This window comes from Garra rufa, chromosome 16, assembly GCF_049309525.1.
Source record: "Garra rufa chromosome 16, GarRuf1.0, whole genome shotgun sequence".
NCBI lineage: Eukaryota > Metazoa > Chordata > Actinopteri > Cypriniformes > Cyprinidae > Garra > Garra rufa.
In genome coordinates, this window is record NC_133376.1 from 4,038,566 (window position 1) to 4,064,932 (window position 26,367).

Sequence of the window (26,367 nt, forward strand, 5' to 3'; positions counted from 1 at the left end):
GAGGTGGGCACAGAAAGCTGAATTAGTTTGGTCAGGAGGAGGTTTGGGATGATAGTGTTGAAGGCTGAACTGAGTTCCACAAACAGGATCCTCACATAAGTCCCTGATTTATCCAGATGTTGCAGGATGAAATGTAGACCCATGTTCACTGCATCATTTACAGACCTGTTTGCTCGATAAGCAAACTGCAGGGGGTCCAGTAAGGGTCAGTGATGTCCTTCAGATAAGCCAGAACCAGTTTTTCAAACGACTTCATGACGACAGATGTTAGCGCCACAGGTCTGTAGTCGTTAAGTCCTGTTATTTTGGGTTTCTTCGGAATGGGGATAATTGTTGACCGTTTGAATGTAGCGGGGACTTCACACAACTCCAAAGACCTATTGAAGATCTGTGAGAATATGGGGGCTAGTTGGTCAGCACAGGTTTTCAGACAGGTTGGTGTCACACCGTCAGGGCCTGGTGCCTTTCTTCTTTTGTTCTTTTTGAAGACCTGACGCACCTCATCTTCGCTGATTTGAATGTGAGTTGCAGGAGTGGGGGAGAGGGGTGTTGTTGGAGGTGTAAATGGTGTTTCTTCAAACGTACAATAGAACTCGTTCAGATCGTCTGCCAGTTGCTGATTCTGCACAGTGCTGGGGGATGGTGTCTTGTAATTGGTGATGTCTTTTAGACCTTTCCACACTGAAGAAGAGTCACTGGAATGAAATTGGTTCCTTATTTTTTCGGAATAATTTCTTTTTGCCACTTTGATCTCCTTTTCCAGTGTGTATTTGGCCTGTTTATACAAAACTTTGTCCCCTTTCCTATAAGCATCATCTTTGGCATGACGGAGCTGTCTGAGTTTTGCAGTGAACCATGGTTTGTCATTGTTGTAAGTTAAACGAGTCCTGGTAGGAATGCACATATCTTCACAAAAACTGATATATGAAGTTACAGTCTCAGTAAGCTCGTCCAGATCAGTGGCAGCAGCTTCAAAAACACTCCAATCAGTATATTCAAAACATGCCTGTAAAACCTGCTCTGTTTCATTGGTCCATCTCTTTACAGACTTTGCTACAGGTTTAGCAGATTTAAGTTTTTGCCTGTATGTTGGTATAAGATGAACCAGGCAGTGATCAGAGAGTCCCAAAGCTGCCCGTGGGACAGAGTGATATGCATTGCTTATTGTGGTGTAACAGTGGTCCAATATATTACTGTCTCTGGTGGGACATGTGACATGCTGTCTGTATTTTGGCAGTTCATGTGAGAGATTTGCTTTATTAAAATCCCCAAGAATGATTAAAACAGAGTCCGGGTGTTGTTGTTCTGTCTCTGTGATGTGATCAGCGAGTTTCTGTAACGCCAGGCTTACGTGCGCTTGCGGTGGAATGTACACGCTCACGAGAATGAACGAGCAAAACTCTCGCGGCGAATACAACGGCTTACAGTTAATGAAAAGCGCTTCTAGATCAGAACAGCACATTTTCTTTAACACTGTTACATCTGTACACCACCTCTCATTGATGTAAAAGCACGTCCCGCCGCCGCGCGATTTCCCCGTCGATTCTGTGTCGCGGTCTCCTCTGAACAGCTGATATCCCGGTAGATGAATCGCGTTTTCCCCTCCTGCGCGTCCTGCGCGTCCTGAAGCATCTGATCAGCGCTGCTGCTCCACCAACTGCGATGTTCTGCAAAACGTCCGAATAATCATAAACCGGTAGAAGATTTTGTGGTGTGTTCTGCCAAATGTTCAGCAGTTCATCCCTGGTAAAACTGATTGTGTTTGCAAAACAAAACAAAAAAAACTGGAAAAACGAACAAAAACATTAAAACAACTGGAGAGCTTAGCACAGAGGCTGCCGTCCGCGGCGTCATCTTAAGTGGTGTTTTGTTCCTGAATGATTTAGTGTTATTGAACAAATCAGTTGAGTCAATGATTCAATAATCCAATTTAAAAAGACAGTTCTTAACTTGTCTCAGATGTTTCTACTTCAATTACTAATGAGATTTTTCTTGAAAGTATTTCGAGAACTCATTGAAATTACTGACATTTGATTGAATCTGAGCACAGTTTGAGGCATTGTTGAGCTCTCTTCTGAAACTCTAGTGAAGACATGTAAGATTATTTGAGAAGCAGGATACCTGAGCAAAAGTCAACCCAGGCTCATTGAAAATACGTGCTTGTGGTGATGTTTCTGCAACACTGATATTGCGTATACTGCATATTTCGTGGCAGTTTAATAGTCAAATGTCCAGTGAGTGGAGCTAAAATGTGTGTTCAATACGTGACCATAGTCACAATTTTTTATATTGCTTCAGGTAAGTAACATGCAACAGAATTTCTCGCTCTAAAAAGGTTTGATTTTGAACAGGTAAAAAGAGTTGTTTACACTACCATTGAGAAATTTTAAGCAAAGTATGTTATAGACTTAAGACCCTAAAGAATCATAACTTGTGGAAAATGGGCATTCGATGACCCCTTTAATGCTTCATCGCTTTGGAAAATAACATTCTCTCTACACCAAATCCAAACCTAAACCTACCCGATTTCACAGGATTTATATTGGAGCACTTCACCTCACAAGTGCAACGCCATATCGCGTGAACTACTGAGCAAACCTATTGCATTAGAAAGCCCATACATATGAAGCTGTTTATGTGACAATAACATTTAAAAGTATCCTTTTTTTCAAACTGTTTAAAATTATTTTAAAGTCATAACATAATATTGTGCAATAAATGTTGTGCAAGAAGTTTTTGAGTTTTGCAGGGTTTGTTTTCCAGATGCTATGATGTTACAACACGGTCTAGTAGAATATCATTCAAATAAATCCCGCCTACGGTAATTGGAATTGTTGGCGGGAATTGTAGCATGGACAGCCGCTTCTGGGATACTTCAGCAAGCCACAGGGTGGCTTGTATAAACCCCAGCATTGACTGAAATGTCCGCAAACTGCTCCAGTAGCTGTGCTGGAGCCGTGCTGTTGACGTGTGCGGTATAGAGGGTCGAAACACATGCGGAGCCGTGGCTGATGTAAACAAAAGCATTGATTAGAGTGACGATCATCGGTTGTTGCGTCGGAGCTGCGCTATAGATGTGTGCAGTGGTTGGTGAGAGATTTATTCATCATACAGTGTAGATAGCTTCACTGGCCTTATGCTGGAGCTGGTTTCAGGCATGTAAATAATTAAATAAATTAGCACAATAATGATAAAATCATGTATCGTCGATCTCGCAGGCTGACGATAGGACCAACTCTACTGTAGCGTATTATTTAATCACCCTCCATGCATCCTAGGTGTATATGACTTCCTTCTTTCAGACGAATGCAATCAGAGTTATATTAACAATTATCCTGGCACTCCCAAGCTTTACAACAGCATAGACTGGTCTCTCCATCACCGCCTCACATGGCTCCAGGGGTGTCAATAAAAGCCCCCTGTAGGGAACTGATGTGTTTTTGTAAGAAAAATATCCATATTTAAAACCTAAGAATCACTTTAATCTAGCTTGAGCTAACAGTTGTACACGGAACTTGCTGCTTTGGGAAGGGGCGTGGCAGGACTGAAACGCCGCCTAAGCTGTTCGCCAATCGCAACGCAGTGGGACTGCTAACCAATCACAACACATTTTGTTTTTCGGAAGGCAGACCTTTATCAAACCCAGAACTAATCTATCCATTTGTGCCAGCCTGGGGAGAAAGCTATTCAAATAATGTCAATTATGTGAAATATAGCGCGTTTTTTGAACCACCAAGCATGGGAGCATGTTCTAGTGCACCCCAAAACAAAATAAAGACTTTCCATATTCAGATTCAGGTCCCTGTGGTTGAAGAAAGAAACAGGGCTGGTTCTAAATTCAGCAGCTGCAACTTGAGCACATTCGACTATCAAAAGTAGAAACACGAGTGTGGATTACTGTTAGTGTATTTTTAATTAAGATTTCGGATTACCCTCTTTACTCTGTTTGACTATTGCCTGTTCCCGAATCCTGTTTCATTCCGTCTCACTCTGTTTGCCTCCTGCGGTACAACTCCAACCCTCTAATCCCATTAGATTGTTAAAGTGACACGTTAAATGCTCTCCAGAGCCTGTGAGCTTTTAAGAGATTTTAAGGCCCCGGTCTTTAGGATTTACCTCAGATGACTCCAGCTTTGTTTTATTTTGAGTCTTACTTTTTCTGCATGCTTCTGTTTACAGGGCTAAAGGGATCGCTTTCTCAGAAATGAATTCTGTCATGACATGAGTGAGTAAAAGATTTTTCATTTTTGCGTGAACTATCCCTTTAAGTCTGTTATTAGCCATTTATACACTGACCTTCATGCAGCATTCAACCCTGAAACATTTCTTTGTGAAACAAGGTTGGCACAAAACCAGTTCTAAAAGAGCATGTATGATGATGATGATGATTTTTATTTTATTTATTTATTTATTTTTTAAGTGACAGAGTAATATATTTTCTAAACCAGTTACTTGACTGTTGGACCATTTCAACATTATTCCTAATAACTGTTCCCCATTAATCAAATAACAGAGGTGTTAGCTTTCATTTGTAAACTTTAGGCTACAACATCCACCAACAAACTATATAAAAATAAACAAAATTTATATATTATATAAATTATAATATTATACTATATTTCATATTTATTCCCTTATTTGACCTTCAATTGTGTATGGATTTTTGCCAGGCATTTTCACCTCAAAAATCATGGACTGGAAGAATTCAAAGGTACAGCTCCATTCTCTGAAGAGACCTATTGTTTATGCTTCATGGTGGAAGATCTAGCAAGGCTTCAGTGCAGCACTGGCTCTCAACGCATTCTAATATTTTCCTCCCACATTCCAGGCACATCCCGGCTCTCTAGTTACCGCTGCACATCGTATCCTAAAGTTAGTCCCAGATGTCATTTATTCATCCCACCATATCCCCTAGATTAAGACAGACAGGTTAATGTCTTTACTTGAACGTCAACACAGAAAGCCCAGGTGGAGCCAATGCCCCAACAAAGACCCTGTGAGACTCATCAAACAATGTGCACGTTCATATGCACGGTCATTACGCAGACACACAAATCCTCCTGGCAATTGCATCAAATCCTTCGCAAAGCAGATGTTGGCATTTTGTACCATTTTGCAGCACTATTTACCATATTCACACATACAGTAGAATGACACATGAAATGTCACTCTGCTTATGACAGGCCATCATGCTCTCACCGAGTAAAATGACACATCTTGAGTGTAAACCCCAGATCACAAGCTAGTTTTCCTCTTGAAAAGGCACAAGCCCCTCCGCGCTCCCACTGCAAGGGCACTGCTTATAAATTATTGCGATGGGTTGACATACTCAGTATAGCAGGGCAGTAAAAGCTGTCACCATTGCTCTTCGCGAAGCTTAACTCAGCTGTTGAAACCCTCTGGAGGCCGGCTCCCATTCGCAGTCTGTGCTCGGGATCACAAAATGCAGATGGATTACGGTGAGCAGAACTCTATAGCGCGGTTCTCCTGTCTGGAATCGGCTCTCGCTGCAGGTCTCTGAAGGACCGCGGTCCAGAAACTTATCTTGGCTATCAGTGTCAGCAGGGCCGAGGAGATTAGTTCAATTAGATCCAGTTTAGCCAATACATGCTGAGGTCGGAAAAGGGATTAAAAACATGTGTGCCTCGGGGGGCAATAACACGGGATTCCCGTTGTAATTTCCCTAATTCCTCTCCTGCCTGCTCACTTTCACCCTTAAATCTTTGCAATGTTTAGAAGAGGTACAGCTGGAGGCAAAGACAAGGTACCGTTATTGTACTGATTTATTGACAAATCTAAAATAAATGCAGATTATAAATGGCTGCAGGCATCAGAATGCATGGTCCACTTTAGTTTGGGGACAAATTCTCACAATTAACTATTAACTATGATTTTGCTTCAATAAACTCATAATTTGCTGCTTATTAATAGTTAGTGAAGTACACTGTTAAAAATAAAGGTGCTTCACGATGCCATAGAGGAACCTTTTTGTCTAAATGGTTCTATAAAGAACCTTTAACATCTGAACATTTCTGTTTTACAAAAGGTTGTTTTTTTGGAGAAAGAAGCTTCTTCAGATTATAAAAACGTAAGAAAGAGATGGTTCTTTAAAGAAACATTGACTGAATGGCCACAAACAATGGTTCTTCTATGGGATTGCTGTGAAGAATCTTTTAAAGCACCTTTATTTTTAAGAATGTAGTTGTTAAGTTTAGGTATGGAGTAGGATTGCAGGATCAGGATGCCATAGAGCAGTGGTTCCCAACCTTTTTTACTAAAATGAACATGGATTGACACGGAAATGTACCATAAATGCAAGTCTACTGTGTTTCACAGTCAACACGTGGCTTTTTGGCTAGGTTTAAAATAAGGAAAAGTGCAATAAACAATAAATAAGCAAGGCAACATAATAGATACACTTGTCCAGGTAGGAAAGTTGTTTTTAATAAAGATTTAATGCGAAAGAAAGGCACGAGAGCCGACTGTTTCTGTCTGTGGAAAGTTTTAATTTAAAATATTTGCCCAATTTCAATAAGAAAAGGAAGCTATAGCCTACCTATGCTGTGTTTAAATGTGTTGCAACTTGCTTGAGCAACTTAATATACAAATGTAGAAGTCAAGTGCATTGAATAATACGTTGTTTATATTTATTGAGTTTAAACGTGAATATGTCTAGTATTATTGTATTAGTCTACTGTGATAAAAGAGGATCATAATGCTGAAAAAGCAAGTTTGGATTTGAAATTAAAATAACGGATAAATGTTGTGTTTGTGGTAAACAGCCGCGGATCAGGAATGGACTGCAAACACGTCCGGTGTGAAAGCAAAACGAGTCCATGCTGCTTCTGCACCGCATACGTAACGCACACGGACTGCATACACACTGCATACAGAGTATGTGTGAAACAGATGCTCATAATCACCGAACCTCACCAGATCTATCGGACATTAATTTGGACAACTAGGCAAATGTATTTAAATTTCACGCAAAAATAAAAAGAGCGCGCATAGTTTGTGAATCATTAGCGGACTTATGCGTGCTTATGTGTAAGACTCTTGTATACACGAGTGTTATACATAGGCACGCTCAAGTTCGTTATTATTACTCGAATCGTCTTTACCTTTATATTACCGCAACGGTTTGCTTCATGCATGTAGCCCAGATGTAGTAGCCTATGCGTGCAGCGGTTGGAAGTTTTGAGGCGCCATTCAGTCTGTTTAACAGTGCGTTGAGTCCGAAGCAATCAATCACAGAACACGGGAGAGGCCATGCTTTGATCGTTTTTTATTTAGCTATAATATAATAAAATTAAACAATTATAGGATAATATTTAAATTAATTTTAAGATATCTCGCGGCCACCCTGGAGGATCACTGAGGCCCCTCTGTTTGTGAAACCAAAAATGGTTCTTCTATGGCATCGCTGTGAAGAACCTTTTAAAGCACCTTTTTTTATTTTTAAGAGTGTAGTTGTTAAGTTTAGGTATGAGGTAGGATTACATGATCTAAAATATGGTCATCCAGAATCAGGCATTGATGTTTGCTTTATAAGTACTAATAAACAGCAACACTAGTCATTTGTGAACCTTAGACTACAACATCCACCAACAAACTTACAGATAATGCACAGGTATTTAATTTAAAAAATGCAAATTAAAGACAAGGTAAAATTACTGCACTGATTTACTGACAAATTATAGTAGATTATAGACGGCTGCAGGGAAGTTAATAGTGAGAAATACTGTTCTTTCATACTATGGTAGTCAATAGGAACTGTTTCAATAAATCATATTACTTTAAAAAGAATATTTTGCGATAAACATGCAATAAAGCTGCTATTTTACACTAAAATTAATTATACAAACTCAACAGATTTATATGTATGTATTCAGCCAGGACCCATTTTTTGCTTCAAATCATATGCTGTAATGCTGGCTGTTGTGGTTTGAGGCTTAGCACTCTATTGAAAGATTTTCTGAAATCACTACGGAGAAAAAGAATGGAAAACTACTTTCAGGAGCCTAGGCTGTGCAAAAAAACTGTTAATTACCGTTGCGCTCTATTGATTTGTAGTAGTCATTTTGGCCTTTTTTAAAAAAGAAATACAGCAATGACAACATCATTTGCAAGAGTAAAGCAAACTGAATTATGCTGGCCACGGTAAATTAATGCTAAATATATATTATGGATTACATTTAGACGCAAGACATTCATAAAAGCAAGCGAAACAAAGAAATTCAATGAGGAGGTATTGTGCTACTGGAGCTAATACATTTAAATTAGCGCTAACGAGGACATTCCAATTCAGGGGCTGATTAGCCTTCACAGACAGACATCAAAGAGCCGTGCCGATCTATTAGAGACCAGAGAGAGGAGGACAGTTGTGCTCAAATATCTGCTCACCCATTCACTTTAATTGTATGCTCGGAGAACCCATCTACAGTTCTGTCAGGTCATCCATGTGGAAACGTCACGGTAGACTGATGGACTTCAGGAATATTAATAAATCAGGGACTGGATTTTTGCTAAACGAATAAGTCCTCAGATGCAGGGCTTTATGGGTAGGGAAGAGACATCAAACTAGGCAGACTGCCAGAGAAGCGAACAAACAGGCAGGGGGGAGATGCAGACTTTACCTGCTCCAAGATGACATTGATTCTGTCCACTTCACAGTCGATGAGGTAGCGCTTCTCCTGTCTTCTGTCCATTTCCTCAATGATGCGCCGGAACTCCTGGGGGTCTGTGATGCTGCCCACCGACCGCGCTGTAACTTGCCAGTTGTTTGCCACCGCTGCCTCCATAATGGCTTGAAGAATGGAAAATCCTGGCAGGAAAACAATCATTTTTGCGTTAGCTCACACTCCAGAGCTTCATAGGTGTTGACATGCTGTCACATAAAATATATTCGCCGTGTGTATTCAATTTTCCACAAATGAAGTCTTATGTATATACACAAAGAGAATTAATGTGACTTTGTCATTTTGGATTAGATATCGAGGTCGTCCTACAGCAGTTTAAAAACAACTGCGCAAAGTACAAAACATCTGCAACACAACCTGAGTTGAATATAAAACAGATAGTACCGTCCCAGATGCTGATTGGTCGATACAGCATTCCAGCTATGTTAAAATATGCATATAGTAACAGCTATGATATCAAACATCTGTTCACCAGCTACATGTATCACTGTGCAGCATTCATACTGCATTGAAAACAAATAAAACAAACAAAAAAGTAACCTCAATTTTTTGGGGGGTTTTAACCAAGGTAGGTATAAATAAATAAATAAATAAAAAAATAAAAAAATAATAATAAATACAGTTGAAGTCCTTGCAGAATTTGCTAAATTTTATTTTACCAAAATAAGAGGGATCATACAAAATGCATGCTATTTTTTATTTAGTACTAACCTGAATACGATATTTCACATTAAATATGTTTACATATAGTCCACAAGAGAAATTAATAGTTGAATTTATAAAAATGACCCCGTTCAAAAGTTTGATTCTTAAAACTGTCACCTGAATGATCCACAGCTGTGTTTTTTTTGTTTGATTTTTATTTAGTTATAGTTGTTTATGAGTCCCTTGTTTGTCCTGAACAGTTAAACTGCCTGCTGTTTTTCAAAAAAGTCCTTCAGGTCAAACAAATTCTTTGGTTTTTCAGCATTTTTTTGTGTATTTGAATGCTTTCCAACAATGACTGTATGACTTTGAGACCCATCTTTTCACACTGAGGACAACTGAGAGACTCATATGCAACTATTACAGAAGGTTCAAACGCTTACTGGAAAAGGTTCAAACACACAAAAATGCTGAAAAACCAAAGAATTTGTGAGACCTGAAGCACTTTTCTGAAGAACAACAGGAACATTATTAAGAATGCAGTGTAAACTGGGGTCATTTTTTAAATTTAACTATTATTTTCTCTTGTTGACTATATGTAAACGTCTTTTATGTGAACTATCTTATTCAGGTCAGTACTAAATAAAAAATAACATGCATTTTGTATGAACCTTCTTATTTTGGTAAAATAATTATTATTTTGCAGATTCTGGAAGGTGTATGTAAACTTTTGACTTCAACTATAAATAAATAAAGAAATGTAATACATTAATTTATACACCCAAAAGTAGTTTAATGGGTTAAATCAGGTATGTATGTATGAGTGAGTGAGTGAATGAATGAATGAATAAATAAATACATAAATGCTGTTATTGTTAATATGTATAATTATTACAATTTCAGAACATGATTCAGATTTCAAACATTATGTAGAATAGCTCCCCTGGATTTTTTGAATATATAAAAAAATGACATTTTCTTTATCATGAACATGATGAGTTGATAAGACTGACAGGTCTAAATTGGTTTTTATGTGGTTTGCTAAAAGGATTAACTTAGTCACTGTATACAGACCAGAATACATAGAAAATATCCATATTAATCAAATGTACCTTAAACGTCATAATACAGAAAACAAAATCAAATGCATTTGTGTGCTGTGATTAACTTTTACAAAAACATTGTTGTGACAGTTGTTAAAAAGACCCACTGTACTTCTGTACACTGTACAACATTCTGAGATTTTTTTTTTTTTTCAAATTTAAACATGTGCTTTATAAAAACACTGATTTTTAAAGGTGATAGCCAGAGTAATTCACTGCGGATTATGCAAATGCATTCATTCAGGGCCGAGATCACGTGCCACAGCCCCTCTAAAGCCTTATCGCAGGCGGTGAACACAGGCACGAATGCAACAAAGTCAACATTTTTTGGCGACTCCTCTATACTGCAGATTGCTCGAACTTCTCTTTGCACTTCCTCTATTCAGGCTTTGCACGGCTCAGTTGCTCTGCCCGGCCCAGGTGGCGTGAAAAGCCCTGTGTCTGCTCTCCCAGCATGCAGCTGCCATCGCACCGCTCCCACCCCATTAAATGACTTTTCAGAAATACGCTACGCAAATGGCTGGAAAAAAAATGCACCATACGACCCGTCTACAACAGTAGAGCAGGATGTGTCAGCCATCACAGGACGGCACCGAATGAATGGATGCAATGCTCAGCACGTCTGACATGCTCGTCTGCACAATGTGTCCAGTTTATAATATATGAGGGGCTGTATGTATGTTTGCTCAGAGCAATCTCCGGGAAGCGCCGCTTTTTCCGTGACTTGATATTGACTTAAAAATTAAGAATTATGGTTTGTGATGCACAACATTTACATGCACTCCCTAGCGCTCTGATGGGAGAATGAACTTGAGAAATGGGCTCTCAGCAATTTTATTTTTTACCTGTACGCTACGGTAGGGATTACTCAGTTGAGTTTAATTCATTTACAGTCAACATGATGTATGCCTGTGGAAGAGACTTTAATATAAACTAAAATGGTCTTACGGCTGTGTATCATCCTGATTTTTTCACTCACTCGCAAGTTATAGTAGAATGTTCTAGTACAGGGCTTTTCTAGCTATGGACCCTAAAATATAATGCCAAAATATATATGCCAGCATTATCATTACATTTCATTTATTATTAGTATTATTATTATTAGCATTTCTTACTGTTCAAAATTATGGTGGTAAATAGACAAAATAATCATGCTTATTGCCATGATTCATATGCAGTACTTAGACAACACAGTAATAATAAAATAAAAGTTTTTTTTCTTTAATGTATTGATATTATTTACTGGTATTAATTTATTGATAATATTTACTGAAAAACTTTGGGAGTCAATAGGATAAAATACTGATATTATTTACAGTACTGTTATTTATTGATTGATATTATTTACAGTTAAAACTGGATGAATTGGATAAAATAATTGTGTAATATCAAGCCTTTAGAAAATTAAATTAAACAGTAATAATATCTGTAAATGTGTTAACATATTAATTATTACCATTTCTTACTGTTAAAATCTATGCTCTCAGTATGAAAAATAGCTGATTTCTGTACAGTCTAGACATCAAAATGAAACTGTAATATCAATAATTAATTTTATTGATTTACTTTTTTCTTTCACAGTGTCCAATTTGTGACATGATTTGATCCTCAGTAACTCACAACATTTTCAGCTCCATCAAGGCCACCAAACGGTTTTAATATAGAGACCAAGACAGTGAAAAGTAAAATGAAAAACCTAGCTAGGAATGTTATTGTTCTAAGAATGTTCTGAGAACATTATGCTATGTTCTGGTATGTTTTCATTGGCAAGTTTTATTTGAGTTCCCAGAATATTCTCCTAAAAGGAAGGATAACATTCTCTAAAACATTCTAAAATGTTTATTGATAACATTATTAGAACATTATCCTCTAACATTCTAATAAAGATTTAAGTGGAAAGCTTCCTATTGGACATTAGATGTGGACTCAAATGTTGCTAAGATGTCAAATTTTGGTTGAAAGTAAAAACCCAACCTTAGTTTGATGAAGTTTTAACTTCATTAAACAACTCCAAAAACAGCATTACCAGCTTCACTTATTATAAACCAGATTTACTTTATTTCTGTTATAGATTTACAAATGGTCTTATTGAGATTAACATAGGTTTAGATTTTGATGTCTGTTTGAAAGTAAGAGTTTGGTTTGATGTCACCATTATGGTGATAAGCATTTGGTTTAGTTGAGCAATTTGACTCTTAGATGTTTGTTATGCCAAAAACAGCAAGAGAAAATGTGTTCAGATGATGTTGTTTGCGATCAAGATATCATCACGTGATTATCTTATTTCATTCTTTGTCACATTGTTTATTATATCAATGCAATGGCTTTGTCACAAACATCAAGAATCAGTGTATGAATCTCAACAATGGGGACATGCTTCATGCTGCAATGTATTCTGGGTGCATCAAACAGAACTCATCCAGGGCTCCCAGAATGCATTGCGACATGAAACATGTCACGATTGTTGAGATTCACTGATTCTTGATGTCTGTGTGTCTTAGCGTTCAGTAGTTTACAATAATTTATGAACAATGTGTTTTACAGATGGAAATGCAGATTATCTGCTAAAATTCTGCTGGATCTTATGCTGTTAAAAAGCATTACTACAGTCACTAATATGAAATTGATAGCATAAATTAGACTTTAGATGAGAACAGTTGATCAGATCATTACATGATGATATTTTTCACATCAGCAAGTGGCTAACATTTTTTGATTATATTTTCTCTTGTCATCTCTTGCCCAACTAAAGTCCAACTAAAACGCTAATCACCATAATGGTGGCATCAAACCAAATTATCATTTTCAAACAGACATCAACATCTAAACCTCTGTTAATCTCAATAAAAACCTGTGTAAATGTATGACAGAAATATATTCAATCTGGTTTATAATAAGTGAAGCTGGTAATGCTGTTTTATAGATATTTCATGACGCTCAGCTTGACAGCAAACAAAGGTTTTGGTTTCTACATTCAACCAAAATTTGACATCTGAGCAACGTAAGTCTACATCTAGTGTGATGGGAAGCTTTGTTAGAATGTTAGAGGATAATGTTCCAACAATGTTATCAATAAACTTTTTTAGAATACCCTAACTATTAGCATAACATTCTGGGAACTAAAATAAAACTTGCCGCTGAAAACATTCCCGGAAAATTAAACATTTCTAGCTGGGAAAACAGCATCGTTATTTCATAGTTGACTGGAGTATATACAAGACCAACAAACACTTCAAACGGGATAAACACAGGACAAACAGAGTACCATCATTCACACCGTTTTGTGATGAGGAACATCCGAAGCTGTATATCAGCAAACCAAACCACCACAGTGTGAGTGCATGTCACAACATAGAAGGGCATAGCCCTCCGGACAAAACACAGCAGTGTATCTGCATATAAAGGACAAGGAGCACACGCTTAAGGACAATCAAATGAAAATTTTAGACAGAGAGCACAGAGGGTATCAGATGGAAGTTAAGGAAGCCATCAGTGTGAAAGTGGAGCTGTCATCTCTAAGCAGGAGAAGGGGGCCTGCTTCTTACTACCTACAAACATTATTATTTTCCTAGTCTCGCAGTTTCACATCCGTGATCTCATGATTCCAGCACTAATGAGCTAAGGTTATTTAATATCTTAAGATGACTCTTTCAGATGATGTCACTGGGTATAAAGAGATCACATGACCAGGCCACAGTGGTAAAGCATCTTGAGCTGTGTAGATTCTGCATTAAAGAAAGATGTTATGAACAGATTTTACACCTACAGTGTTATCAGGGATGTCAGGGCTTTGACCAAATGTGCACAGCTGGATAAAAGAGGACAGAGGTTAACCAGAGTTAAAGGGAGTCAGTAGTGAACATCTGTCGCAGTGTCATGTCAGTGACATGATGAGGATTTTCGTGAAAAAAAAAGATACACAAAAATTATTCATGATCTGTATTCATTATGATTTCATATGTTTTTGAACTGATTTGTAATTAAAAATGATTAGTGACTGAGAAAGTATTATTACTGTTATTACTTTTTTGTCACATGACAACAAAATAGCTTCCTGTATGCACACTTTTAAAAAATACATGTTCTTCACGATGCCATAGAAGAACCATTTTGTCTAAATGGTTCCATAAAGAACCTTTAACATCTGAAGAACCTTTCTGATTTACAAAAGGTTCTTTGTGGTGAAAGAAGGCTCTTCAGATTATAAAAATGTAAGAAAGAGATGGTTCTTTAAAGAACATTTGACTGAATGGTTAATTGTGGAACAAAAAAATATTATTTTATGGCATCGCTTCGAAGAACCTTTTAAGCATCTTTATTTTTAAGAGTGTAGGTATATATTAATTTTTTTTTTTTTGTATATAATTTTGTGCAAAGCATCATTATTCCCATCTTCAGTGTCACATTATCCGTCAGAAATTATGCTGATTTGAAACATTTCTGATTGTTATTATTTTTGGTTGAAAATGGTTGTGTTGCTTAATAAAGTGTAGAAGTGTTTTCTTTTTGTTTATCTTATAGGATTCTTTGATAAACTAAGATGAAGAACAGCATTTATTTGGAATAGAAAACTTTATATATATTTATAAAACAGTTCGTTCTGGTTCTCAAATCTGATTGGTTGAGAACCATGAGATATTCTACTGGTATCGCTACAGGAATGCCCTTTCACAATTTTGTATCACTCCGCGTGTTCTAGCCGGACCGTTTTTTTTCTGAGTTACATGGCGGACGACCAAATCCCGAATCATTTTATAAATATTACTCTTTTTGTGTCACGGAATGTAGTTTTAAGAGGTTTTCAGGCGAGAATGTACTTGTTTATAGTTCAAAAATGCAGTTTGTTAATAAAGATAACGTCTGTTTGAAAATTTGCTTCGTCGTTTTCGGACGTGCGAGACCCATAACGTCAAGAGCGCTCTCACCACGGCCAGATCTTCAGGAATTTACCGCTGGCTCTGATGTCTCTGTAGTGGTTACACATGACATGTAATTTGTTATGGGTAAATCTAACGGGCAGTCTTTGATCTCAATAATCTATTATTTGTGTTCCAGAGAAGAAGATAGTTCATGCAGCATGTTTATGTAAATACAATGCTGAATGCTGCCTTTACTCTTGACTGAATTGCCTAGCAACTTTTTGATGTCTGTTTTTGTTGTTGTTGTTTATTAAATATTATTACTCAATAAATAAAAATGTATATAAATTATATTTTAAATAATGTATTTAATAATAGTACTTAGTTTTGAGTAACGTGCGTGTATTCTTGATGGTGATTTTATTTAACGTTACATTGTTCCGCCTTTAGATGGCGACAAGAGACCGTGTTATGAGTGAGCAGTTAATAGTGACTTTGGGACTTTTAAACTGAAGTTAAGCGGAAGTTCTTTTTAGCTTCAACAACAGCTTGCTACAGCAAATAAATGCACTGAGCAGCAAAATCACCCTTAATAGATGAACGGATATTAACGCTTTCATCAATAAACATTCAAACTAATGTCATATCATCATGAATATGAATAATGAATGCTATATCAGATGCAGGTACGTTAATCACTCGCTCAGTCCATCTCTCTGTGATAATACTCAAACATGATACAGTGAGGTTTTAATGCAGTAATACAATAGGCTTTCCATGAAGCAACTCAACATTCCTTCGTTACTAGTTCTAAAGTGAAGTTTTGGAACTAGTAACGAGAAGCTTATGCTCAGCTGACCAACCGTCAAACTTTGATTTGAATTTGTGGCGGAAGGAATAGTTCGCACAAAAGAGGGCTTTTAAAGACACTCCGTTGTTATTTTGTTTATGTATTTACACACTCGTGCCGTCGAACTGTTGTATAAACGCAATATCACACTTGTAGACTTGAGATATGGCTGTATGGCAGCCATATCTCAAGTCTACTCGTGTGATATTGCTCATATATACATTAACTGTCCCCAAACTTTTGAGCACTACTGTATATGAAAAAGTCTGCTTTACTAACCTACTTGTTATTCATTTAAAATAAACAATAAAGGTTAGTAAAGATAAAGCTCAGAGAAGAACATTTGGAATGCTCTTTTCAGTTTAGGCATGGAGTTTGACCTGGCCTGCAAAACACCTGTCTTGGTCACCTGCTCTGCACAGTGTGTTTCAATTCAAGTGCAATATGGGCAGATCAAGTGAGATTTCAGAGGACTTCTGAAGAGTTGTTAAAGCTCACCAGACTGTAAAGAGTTACAGGAGGATTTCACGAGACGGTCAGATTGCAAGGGAAAGAAATTCTACTGTTATTCCCCTGAGGAGATCTCCAAAGATCAGTACTGGAATACCATCAAATCCTCAAAGAAACAACAAAGGACCCTTGGGAAATCGCTAAGAATCTGCAAAGATTATTATTTTTTTGGACGATTGATAATGTCTTCGTTCATGCGTCACTACGAGTGGCGTTCATAGGTTTGGACTACAAAGGTTCTGTAAAAAAATAAAAAATAAAATAAAAAATGCAACCCACTGGTTTTTGCACAGCATTAACTGAAAAAATGTTTGGAAGCACAATTTTTGGCCAAACATGGATTCATCCTAATGGATGCTCAGTCCTGAAGTTGCATTGTCACTTTACAGTTTTCCGCTAAGATGACTTGCTCTTTTCCACTTCCATAAACTGAAAAATATAACAGTATTTGATTATTAAATTACATTAAATGTAAAGTTAGATCTATTACAGCTTTTTACAATATATTGGAAACATATTGTTAATCATTGACAAGGTTTTACAATCCTACAGTTGTTTACTATTAAAAGGGTCATCGGATGCAAAACTAACCTTTCCATGTTGTTTGAACATTAATGTGTGTTGGCAGTTTGTGTACACAACCACCCTACAATGATAAAAATCCACCCAGTGGTATTTTTTTAATCTTTAAAAGTAATATCCTCTTTTTAAAATCAGGTCATTCTCAGCTTCTTGTCGTTGTGACGGCACACAGTTGATTGACATGAGCGTCTTACCTTAGACCCGTCCTCGCCGAGCTGAAACAGTCCGAATACAATCGCCATTGTGTGACTCAGGTGCAGAGTAAGACTCTAATTGAGCGATTGAGGTGTTCTGTTGTTGGATGTAATAATGAACAAAGTAGTAGTTATTTACTCCCGACATCTGAGCCGCTGAAGATGCAGAGGATTAATGTTGGTTTCGGTTTTAGAAGTGCTGATCCCAATCTACATATGCGTCTATGTTCGTGTGAATTATTCGTGATGCAGCTTCACCCACAGCAGAAGTGAGTATAAGGGTTTTTTATGCATTTTGCAAATGGCCTTTCTTAATAATGTGCTTGTTGGCAAGTTTCACAGATAAACACAGCTAAATGCGGCTAAACGCAGCTAAAGTAAACATTACACCTCGTAATCCCTCAGCAGAGAGGGGCGGGGCGAGCAGAGCTCATTTGCATTTAAAGGGTCCATGCAATAAAATGAGCTGATATTTTGCAGAGCTGATTTTGACAAGGTAAAAGGGTGTTTTTTACACTAATATTGAGAATTTTTAACCAAAGTATATTACAGACTTTTAATTAAGACCCTAAAGATTCATATGAACTTGTGGAAAATGGGCATCCGATGGCCTCTTTAAAATCAATTTTTTTTTTCACAGTGTAGTTAGTGATGATGATCTTAACTCTACATACTGTATGGTAAAAATTTAAATACAATAAATAAACAAAAAAGTGTAGATTTTAGTGTACATGTAACACGTTATACGTTTGGTGTGCTAAATAGGACTGTCCTTACTAGTTTGACAGTCAAATGAAAGTGACATCAGATGTTAGACACCATTCATACTAAAAACCAGATAACTGTCACACCGCTATACATGATTTATTGTGAACAACATGATTAATAGAAGCACTATCTCTCATTGGCTGCCAGACAAGATTCTGAATGGGTGCAATGGAATTCATTGAAGATTCATCAAAAGATCCCATGCCTGTCTGGATCCACATTTGTATGGAAATTAAGAGATGAAATCTGACTAAACATTCTCCAAAGAATTAGACGAATTCTACTTTCACTTCTTCAAAGTCAGCACAAAAGTTTTCTGCAGATATCAAAACTGACGACGAACGAACTGTGGAAGAAGCACAGAACTCTGACAGGCCTGACAAAGCTGTCTGCACCTATAAACAGAGACCCAGCTGAGCGGCTCGTGCCACTTATCAATAAACATAATGGCTTTCTCAGTCTTTTAGCTGTTTTTGACAGTTAATTAGAGTGGCAAAGTTAATTGACTTTGAGACTGAATTGGAATGATTCTATGACTCGCCGGCTGTATTTGCATATGCATCCTGTAGTGAGTCATTGCCAAAAAAAAAAAAAAGAAAAAAAAGGCCCTGTCCCTGCCAATGGTAATTTACAGCAGACGGGCCCTCTACCCTTGCCAGTTGCCATCTAGGACATTAGCGGACCAGAAACACCCTGCATCTGCTTGAGCGTAACAGGCTGCACTGATATTGTTGGCATGGCTGTCGTGTTTTATTGATATCTCCATGACCTCTATGTGGACCCCCATAAATTGCATTCATATCTTTAGGTAAATAAGCCACAGCTGGGTGGGATTGCGTCAAAAGTAATACTGGCTGGAACATAAATTCTGACGACAAGATTTCCGTATTGTGATTATAAATTTTTGCCTAGTGAAATGTGGGCGGTGTGGGTCGTTTCTGATTGCACTGCTAAGTGCTAATCATTGCTTTGAGCTTGGTTCATTTTAATACGCTGTAAAAACCCTGAGTATTGTGGCACTGCTAAGCGTGCAGTTGTACAGATGCCTGCTGGGTGATTTGCAGGCTGTGAGGACCGAAACATCTCTATCTGAAGCACTCTGTCAGGGGCTTGTTGTCTGTCTCTCCAAACATTAACTCAAAGGTTGGCATCACTGTGTTGTTTCTGATAATGTCTTCCCCTCATTCATAAATTTAACTCAAAAGTGCTCTGACATTTATGTCCAACAAGCATGAACAATCTATGAGGTCTCTATTTCAGATTACTCTTAACAATGTATAAATCTGTCCTTAGATTTTTCAAGGTACCAAACAATTTAAATGTGAAAACATTTTGTATAATATACTTCCAAAACTAAATAATTTGAGCTATGCTATCGACCAATTTTGATTTTATAAAGCAATAAGCCTTGTATGATTACAGTAACCTTTTTTGCGTTCAGAATTTACAAAATTTATATAATAAGTGAGTATCATGAATACATCTTTTTCAAAACTGTGTTTTTGACTTATCCTGAATAACTTATATTTCAGCCCAGTACCTGCGTGATTCGTCAAAGACATAAAAAGACAAAAATGTCGCTCCGGCTACAATGTTCTTCTGCAAGACACATGCAGTTCTGTTTATTTACCACCAGAGCACCGTCTCGGTTACGTACATAACCCTCGTTCCCTAAAGGAGGGAACGGAGACGTCACGTCGGAGGCCAACGAATTGGGATATCGCTTACAGATACCAATCCTCTTCATGTGTAAACTAAACGAGCCAATGCACATTGGCATGCATAATTGCATTCAGCTGTCGCTGATCACAGCATGAGCATAAATAGGCAGCCGGTGCAATGCATAGACAGGTTTTCGCTGAGGAGCCAAGCCGGGCCGGCTGCACAGCGGTGGTATAGCAGCTGAGGCGACAGGACATGACGTCTCCGTTCCCTCCTTCAGGGAACGAGGGTTACATACGTAACCGAGATGTTCCCTCTCAGTCGGTCTCTCGACGTCACATCGGAGGCCGACAAATTGGGATCCCTTGCAAAGTGTCTCAGCTGCTGCCCGCCTCCAGTGTCCTGAGCAAGCTACCTGGCCTCCAATTTTTTTGCTCACTTCAGTGAGGCTGGAGCACTGGGAAGGTGCAGAGCCCCCACCCATCCTGTAGGAGGTTCGGAGCAATACTCATATTGGAGGTGATTGAACCTCGTAGATGGTCTACCGGGGAAACACGGCCTCAACGGGTTACTGTGGAAGATATATGGGCATCCTAAGTCTCTCATATTATCCCGAGCCTTCTATCGGTTCTGAAGGATTCATCGAGAGAGGGCCTGGCGCCTAGACATTCCGCCACGTCAGGAGCCGGGGAAGGAGGAACTCGACAGGGTCAACTGTATGGACACTCTGGAGAAGGTAGCAAGCCGACCGGAGCCAGTGCCACTCTGTATTTCTACTCGTTTGACGTGAGAACACAGGAGGAGACTGGCTCTACATGAAGGCTATAAAACCTAGCGAATGTGTTGGGGGTCGCCCAGCCCGCAGCTCTACAAATGTCAGATAGCGAGGCGCCGCGAGCCAGCGCCCAGGAGGATGCAACACTTCTAATTGAGTGAGCTCGCAACCTGAGCAGGCAGGGCACGCCCTGGGCTTGGTAAGACAGGGCGATGGCATCCACTATCCAGTGAGCCATCCTCTGCTTGGAGACGGCATTCCCCTTCTGCCATCCTCCGTGACAAATGAAGAGTTGGTCTGAGGTCCTGAAGCTTTGTATCCGGTCAACGTAGCACCTTAATGCTCGGACGGGACAAAGCAAAGCTAGGGCTGGGTCTGCCTCCTCCGGGGGCAGCGCTTGTAGGCTCACCACCTGATCCCTAAAGGGAGTAGTGGAAACCTTGGGCGTGTAGCCAGGCCGGGGCCTCAGGGTTACCTGGGAATCTGCCGGCCCGAACTGAAGGCACGAATCGTCGACCGAAAAAGCCTGCAGGTCCCCTACCCTCTTGACGGAGGCCAGTGCAAGCAGGGGCAGAGTCTTCATAGAGAGATACTTCAGCTCGACTGACTGCAGAGGCTCTGTGAGCACTAGAGACAGGTCCCAAGAGGGTACGGAGGGGGGCCTAGGAGGATTTAACCTCCTTGCTCTCCTAAGAAACCTGATGACCAGGTCGTGCTTACCCACCGACCTTCCTTCAATGGGGTCATGGTTTGCAGAGATGGCGGCTACATAGACCTTAAGGGTGGAGGGAGACAGCCTACGCTCCAACCATTGCTGCAAAAAGGTGAGCATGACTCCGATTGGGCAACTTCGGGGGTCCTCATTTTGAGAGAAAGCCCATTCGACGAACAGGTTCCACTTCAAGGCGTAAGCATGTCTCGTGGATACAGCTCTCGCCGAAGTGATGGTGTCTACCACTCCTTGGGGTAGATCACCTAGAACCTCCGCGTCCCGTCCAGGGACCAGACATGTAGTTTCCAGAGGTCTGGATGCGGGTGCCACAAGGTGCCCCGTCAGTAGATCCTTCCTCAGAGAAATCTGCCAGGGAGGGGCTGTCACGAGGAGCATTAGTTCCGAAAACCAGGTCCGAGTGGGCCAGTAGGGTGCTACTAGCAGGACCTGCTCCTCGTCCTCCCTGACCTTGCACAGTGTCTTTGCGAGAAGGCTCACTGGGGGAAACACATATTTGCGCAGACCCCGCGGCCAGCTGCATGCCAGGGCGTCCGTACCGAGAGTACCCTCAGTCAGGGAGTAAAACAACTGGCAGTGGGACGTCTCCGGAGAAGCAAACAGGTCTACCTGAGCTTCCCCGAAACGTCTGGGGATGGAGTCTCCACTCTCCGGGAAGCGCAGCTCATGAGAGCTCGTCGGCCGCACGGTTGAGCAAACCCGGAATATGAATGGCACGAAGCGACCTCAGATGCTTCTGACTCCAGAGGAGGAGAGAACGGGCGAGCTGCGACATGCGACGGGAGCATAGACCACCTTGTCGTTTGATGTACGTAACTGTCACAGTGTTGTCCGTATGGACCAGCACGTGTTTGCCTCGAAGGCGTCCTTTGAGACGGTTCAAGGCAAGACGTACTGCTAGCAGCTCTAGGCAGTTTATGTGCCAGTGTAGCTGAGGGCCCGTCCAAACCCCCGAGACTGCCTGCCCATTGTACGTGGCCCCCCAGCCGGTGGTGGAGACATCCGTGTGTACCACAGCATGCCTGGAGACCTGTTCTAAGGGTACTCCTGCCCGAAGAAAAGCTAGGTCTGACCATGGGGTGAAGGTTTGGCGACAGGCCGAGGTTACTTTGACCCGGTGAGTGCCGCGCTACCACGCTCTCCTCGGGACTCGGCCATGGAGCCAGTGCTGGAGTGGTCTCATATGGAGCAGACCAAGCGGTGTAACTGCCGCGGCTGCTGCCATATGCCCCAGGAGCCTCTGAAATTGTTTCAGTGGGACCACTTTCCTGCTCTTGAACGTATTCAAGCAGTTCAGCACCGACTGAGCACGCTCTTGTGTGAGGCGAGCTGTTTGGCTGACCGAGTCCAGTTCCACACCAAGAAAAGAGATCCTCTGCGTAGGAGAGAGTTTGCTCTTTTCCCAGTTGACCCTGAAGGCCCAAGCGGGCGAGGTGTGCCAACACCAGCTCCCTGTGTTCGCATAACTGCTCTCGAGTCTGTGCTAGTATCAGCCAGTCGTCGAGGTAGTTGAGGATACGAACGTCCTGTTCTCTGAGTTCATGTAGAACTTCTGGGTCGTGCCCACCCTCGTACAGGTCCTTCAGTGCCTGGGCCTGATGGACCTGTAACAACGCCATAGCGTGTAGGGTGGAGCCAGCAGCCCCACAAGCCGTGTAGGCACTGCCGATCAGAGCCGACGAGTGCCTACAGGCCCGGGAGGGGAGCAACGGGTTGCCCTGCCGAGTGGAAGCGGCACGGGACACAATTGCATTGCCACCGCATGCTCTACCGGCGGGACGGCCGTGTACCCCCGCGCTGGTCCGCCATCAAGGGTGGTGAGGGAGGATGTGCCACTGGAGCGGTTTCTGGCAGTAAAAGGTGCCGTCCAAGTCCCAGTGAGCTCATCATGCACTTCCGGGAAGAAAGGCACTGGGGTGGGGCGCTAAGAACCAGCGCGGGCCACTTCAAGATACCAGTCGTCCAGCCGAGAAGGATCGGGACGGGATGGAGGGTTCCATTCAAGCCCTACCTTCTCGGCAGCCCGGGCAAGCATAGTCATCATTTCAGGGTCTATATCCGGCACCGCTGACCGCCCAGTGGATGGCAGCGATCCGGAATCGTCCTCCCCCGAAAAGTCTGGCTCACCCTCCGATGCCGCAATCGACATCTGGTCATCAGGGGGAGCTCCAAAAGTAATGAGAGGTACCCCACGAGGAGGTCCAGCACATCCTTCTGGAAGCTCCACTGGAAGCGGAGTGTCGGTGGAAGGAGGAATCCCCGACGGATTATCCGCTGGGAAATTCCCGACCGTCACCGTCAGACCAGTCAGCCCTCTGCCAGAGGTAGAGCCCCCCCGGCGTTTGCCGAGGGGAACGGTAGATCTGGGCAGAGGAACTGACACCCCGCCCCTTTGCAGGAAGTGGAGTCTGGTCCGCAACTCTGTGATGGACATGTCGCCGCAATGACGACATGACTCATTCACGAATGCTGTCTGAGCGTGCTCAATGCCCAGATACGTCAGACAGCGATCGTGACCATCGCCCGGCGCCAGGTAACGACCGCATCCAGAAACGCACGGGTGAAACGGCATGTTGTTTTAAATGCCTCGTCTTTAAAAAGACGTTCACCCGTGGCACTCTTTTAGAAAGCTGCTCTATGTGCTGAAGCGCACAGGGGAGATGGCCGCTGCGACACAGAAGGCGGGTAGTGCAGTCCTTAACTGTGCACTTTTTCCACCCACAGATGATGACCACCACTGCTGACGCGCCGTGCCGCCAACACCAGCAGAAGAGTGAGTTAATTTTCTTTTTCGTTTGCTCATCCGTCTCTGTCAGAGGATCGGCTCCGAAGCGAAATGCTGTCTATGCATTGCACCGGCTACCTATTTATGCTCACGCTGTGATCAGCGACAGCTGGATGCAATCATGCATGCCAATGTGCCATGCATGCCAATGTGCATTGGCTCGTTTAGTTTACACACAAAGAGGATTGGTATCTCTAAGCATTATCCCAATTCGTCGGCCTCCGACGTGACGTTGAGAGACCGACTGAGTGGGAACAAAAATTAGGGACTGCAGCTTTAAGTATATACAGTATATACAGTTGTGCTCAAGATTATATGATCAAAGAAGGCTGTGAAAATAAATCTGTATTATTAATCCTTTTGATCTTTTATTTTAAAAAAGTACAAAAATCTAACTTTTCATTGTAGAATAAGATTTTAAAATAGGAGAGAAATCTTATTATAATACACATTGGCCACAATTAATCATACCCTTTTATTCAATGCTTTTTGCAGCCTCCTTTTGCCAAGATAAAATCTCTAAGTCTTTACCTATAACACCTGATAAGTTTAGAGAACATCTGACCAGAGATCAGAGACCATTTCTTTATACAGAATCTCTCCAGACCCTTCAGATTTCCAGGTCCATGTTGGTGCTTTTACTCTTCAGTTCATCCCACTCATTTTCTATAGGGTTCAGGTCAGAAAACTGGGTTGGCCAAGGCAGAAGCTTGGTTTTGTTGTCAGTGACCCATTTTTGTTTTGATTTTGATGTTTGTTTGTGGATCATTGTCCTGTTGGAGGATACAGTACAACCACATCCCATTACCATTTACCATAGGTATGAATTATTTTGAGCACAACTGTATATATATATCACCAAATATGCTATATAATTTATTTAAAATTTGTTTGTGTGTGTTTGTTTTGTTGGTTTGTTTGTGTGTTTGTTTTTCTGGTCAATTCTTTAAAACATTTGCTAGATCAATAACTTCCCATACTTTCAGTTTTGTATTTATTCACATAGTTGTAGTGCTGATAGTAGTCAAATGTGGCAGTATTTAGTCATGTTACTGTGCAATTCAACACTTTCTTTAAAGAAAACAGCAGACAAAAGCACCTAGCAATGTCACAATTCATTTTAGTCCATGTAAGAATAATCTACATTCATTTTTTTTGCTTGTTTTGTTTGCATTAAGCTTGTCTGAGTGAGCAACTATAACCAAAGGGAGCTTAGCGAAGGGTTAATTGTCTCCTTTTTTGTTTCTCCTTAGGAGAAACATTTGAGACTAAGTTGCAACTGAAACCATATAGCTGAGAGCTCCACTGTGCCTCGTGAGCTGTGAAAGCTTCCAAAGCTGTGAGTTTTCCTCTGGAGAGAGGATTCAAACAGAGCTTGTGTGTGTGTGTGTGTTTGTTTGTTGGTTTGATGTTGTCTATGCTTATTGACTGGAATCTCTGGCTGTGTAATGTTCTGATGTCTCACTATAGGACGAATGGAGTTCAGTCAGATGCAGGAATCCAACAGTAAGTAAGCGTCCTATCCTCGGTACTCTTAACTAGATCTTAACAAGATGAAGTTTGAAGCATTACCCATGGAGGCTCAGCTGTAATTGAATTTAGTTGTTTCTAATCTCCTCTCTGCTCCTGTGCTCCTCGCGGTGGCTAATTGAAACGCCACGGCCAGTATGGGCCGCGTTTGTGATGCGAGCCGTGACGGCTGTGCTACCTCCGGAGTGCCGTTTGAGCGGGGTTGCTTAGCATCCGCTCTGTGACGGGGTTAGAGAGATTTCACTGCCCGCTCTGAATGCATGATGAAGATGAAATCATTCACGGCTCCAGGCTAAAGATTGAACTCAGCCGCTATGGTGCTAGTTTTAACGACGCCATTTCCTGTTTGGTCAACCTTGGTTAATATAGATTTGTTAAATTTTGAATAAAACAAGTGAAAAAAAAAAAAAACCCTTAAGGCCTATTCACAGCAATAATGTACATTAAAAGAAACGACTGCATAATTGATGTTAATTGCAATTTTATATTGGTCCAATCGGAAATTATTGGTAATGCACTCCCCATAGAAAAACAAAAGAGGGGGGGGGGGGGGGCTCTTTAGATCCGCCTCCGCCTCCAGGAGCTTGGCTGTTTTTGGAGAGAATTGCAAAGCTGCGTCTTTCTTTTATAAATATGATACAACTAAATACTCTTTGGATACTTGAAAGATGCAAT

General features: G+C 40.7%; 1 protein-coding gene across 2 annotated transcripts in view; it reads right to left on the minus strand.

Moving 5' to 3' along the window:
- Window positions 1-26,367, minus strand: part of gria3b (glutamate receptor, ionotropic, AMPA 3b) — a 116,887-nt gene that overhangs the window by 65,847 nt on the left and 24,673 nt on the right. For both annotated transcript variants that reach the window (XM_073820817.1, XM_073820816.1), the window contains exon 2: window positions 8,637-8,824. In XM_073820817.1, coding sequence (XP_073676918.1) covers window positions 8,637-8,824 — 188 coding nt within the window. The remainder of the gene's footprint in view (window positions 1-8,636; window positions 8,825-26,367) is intronic.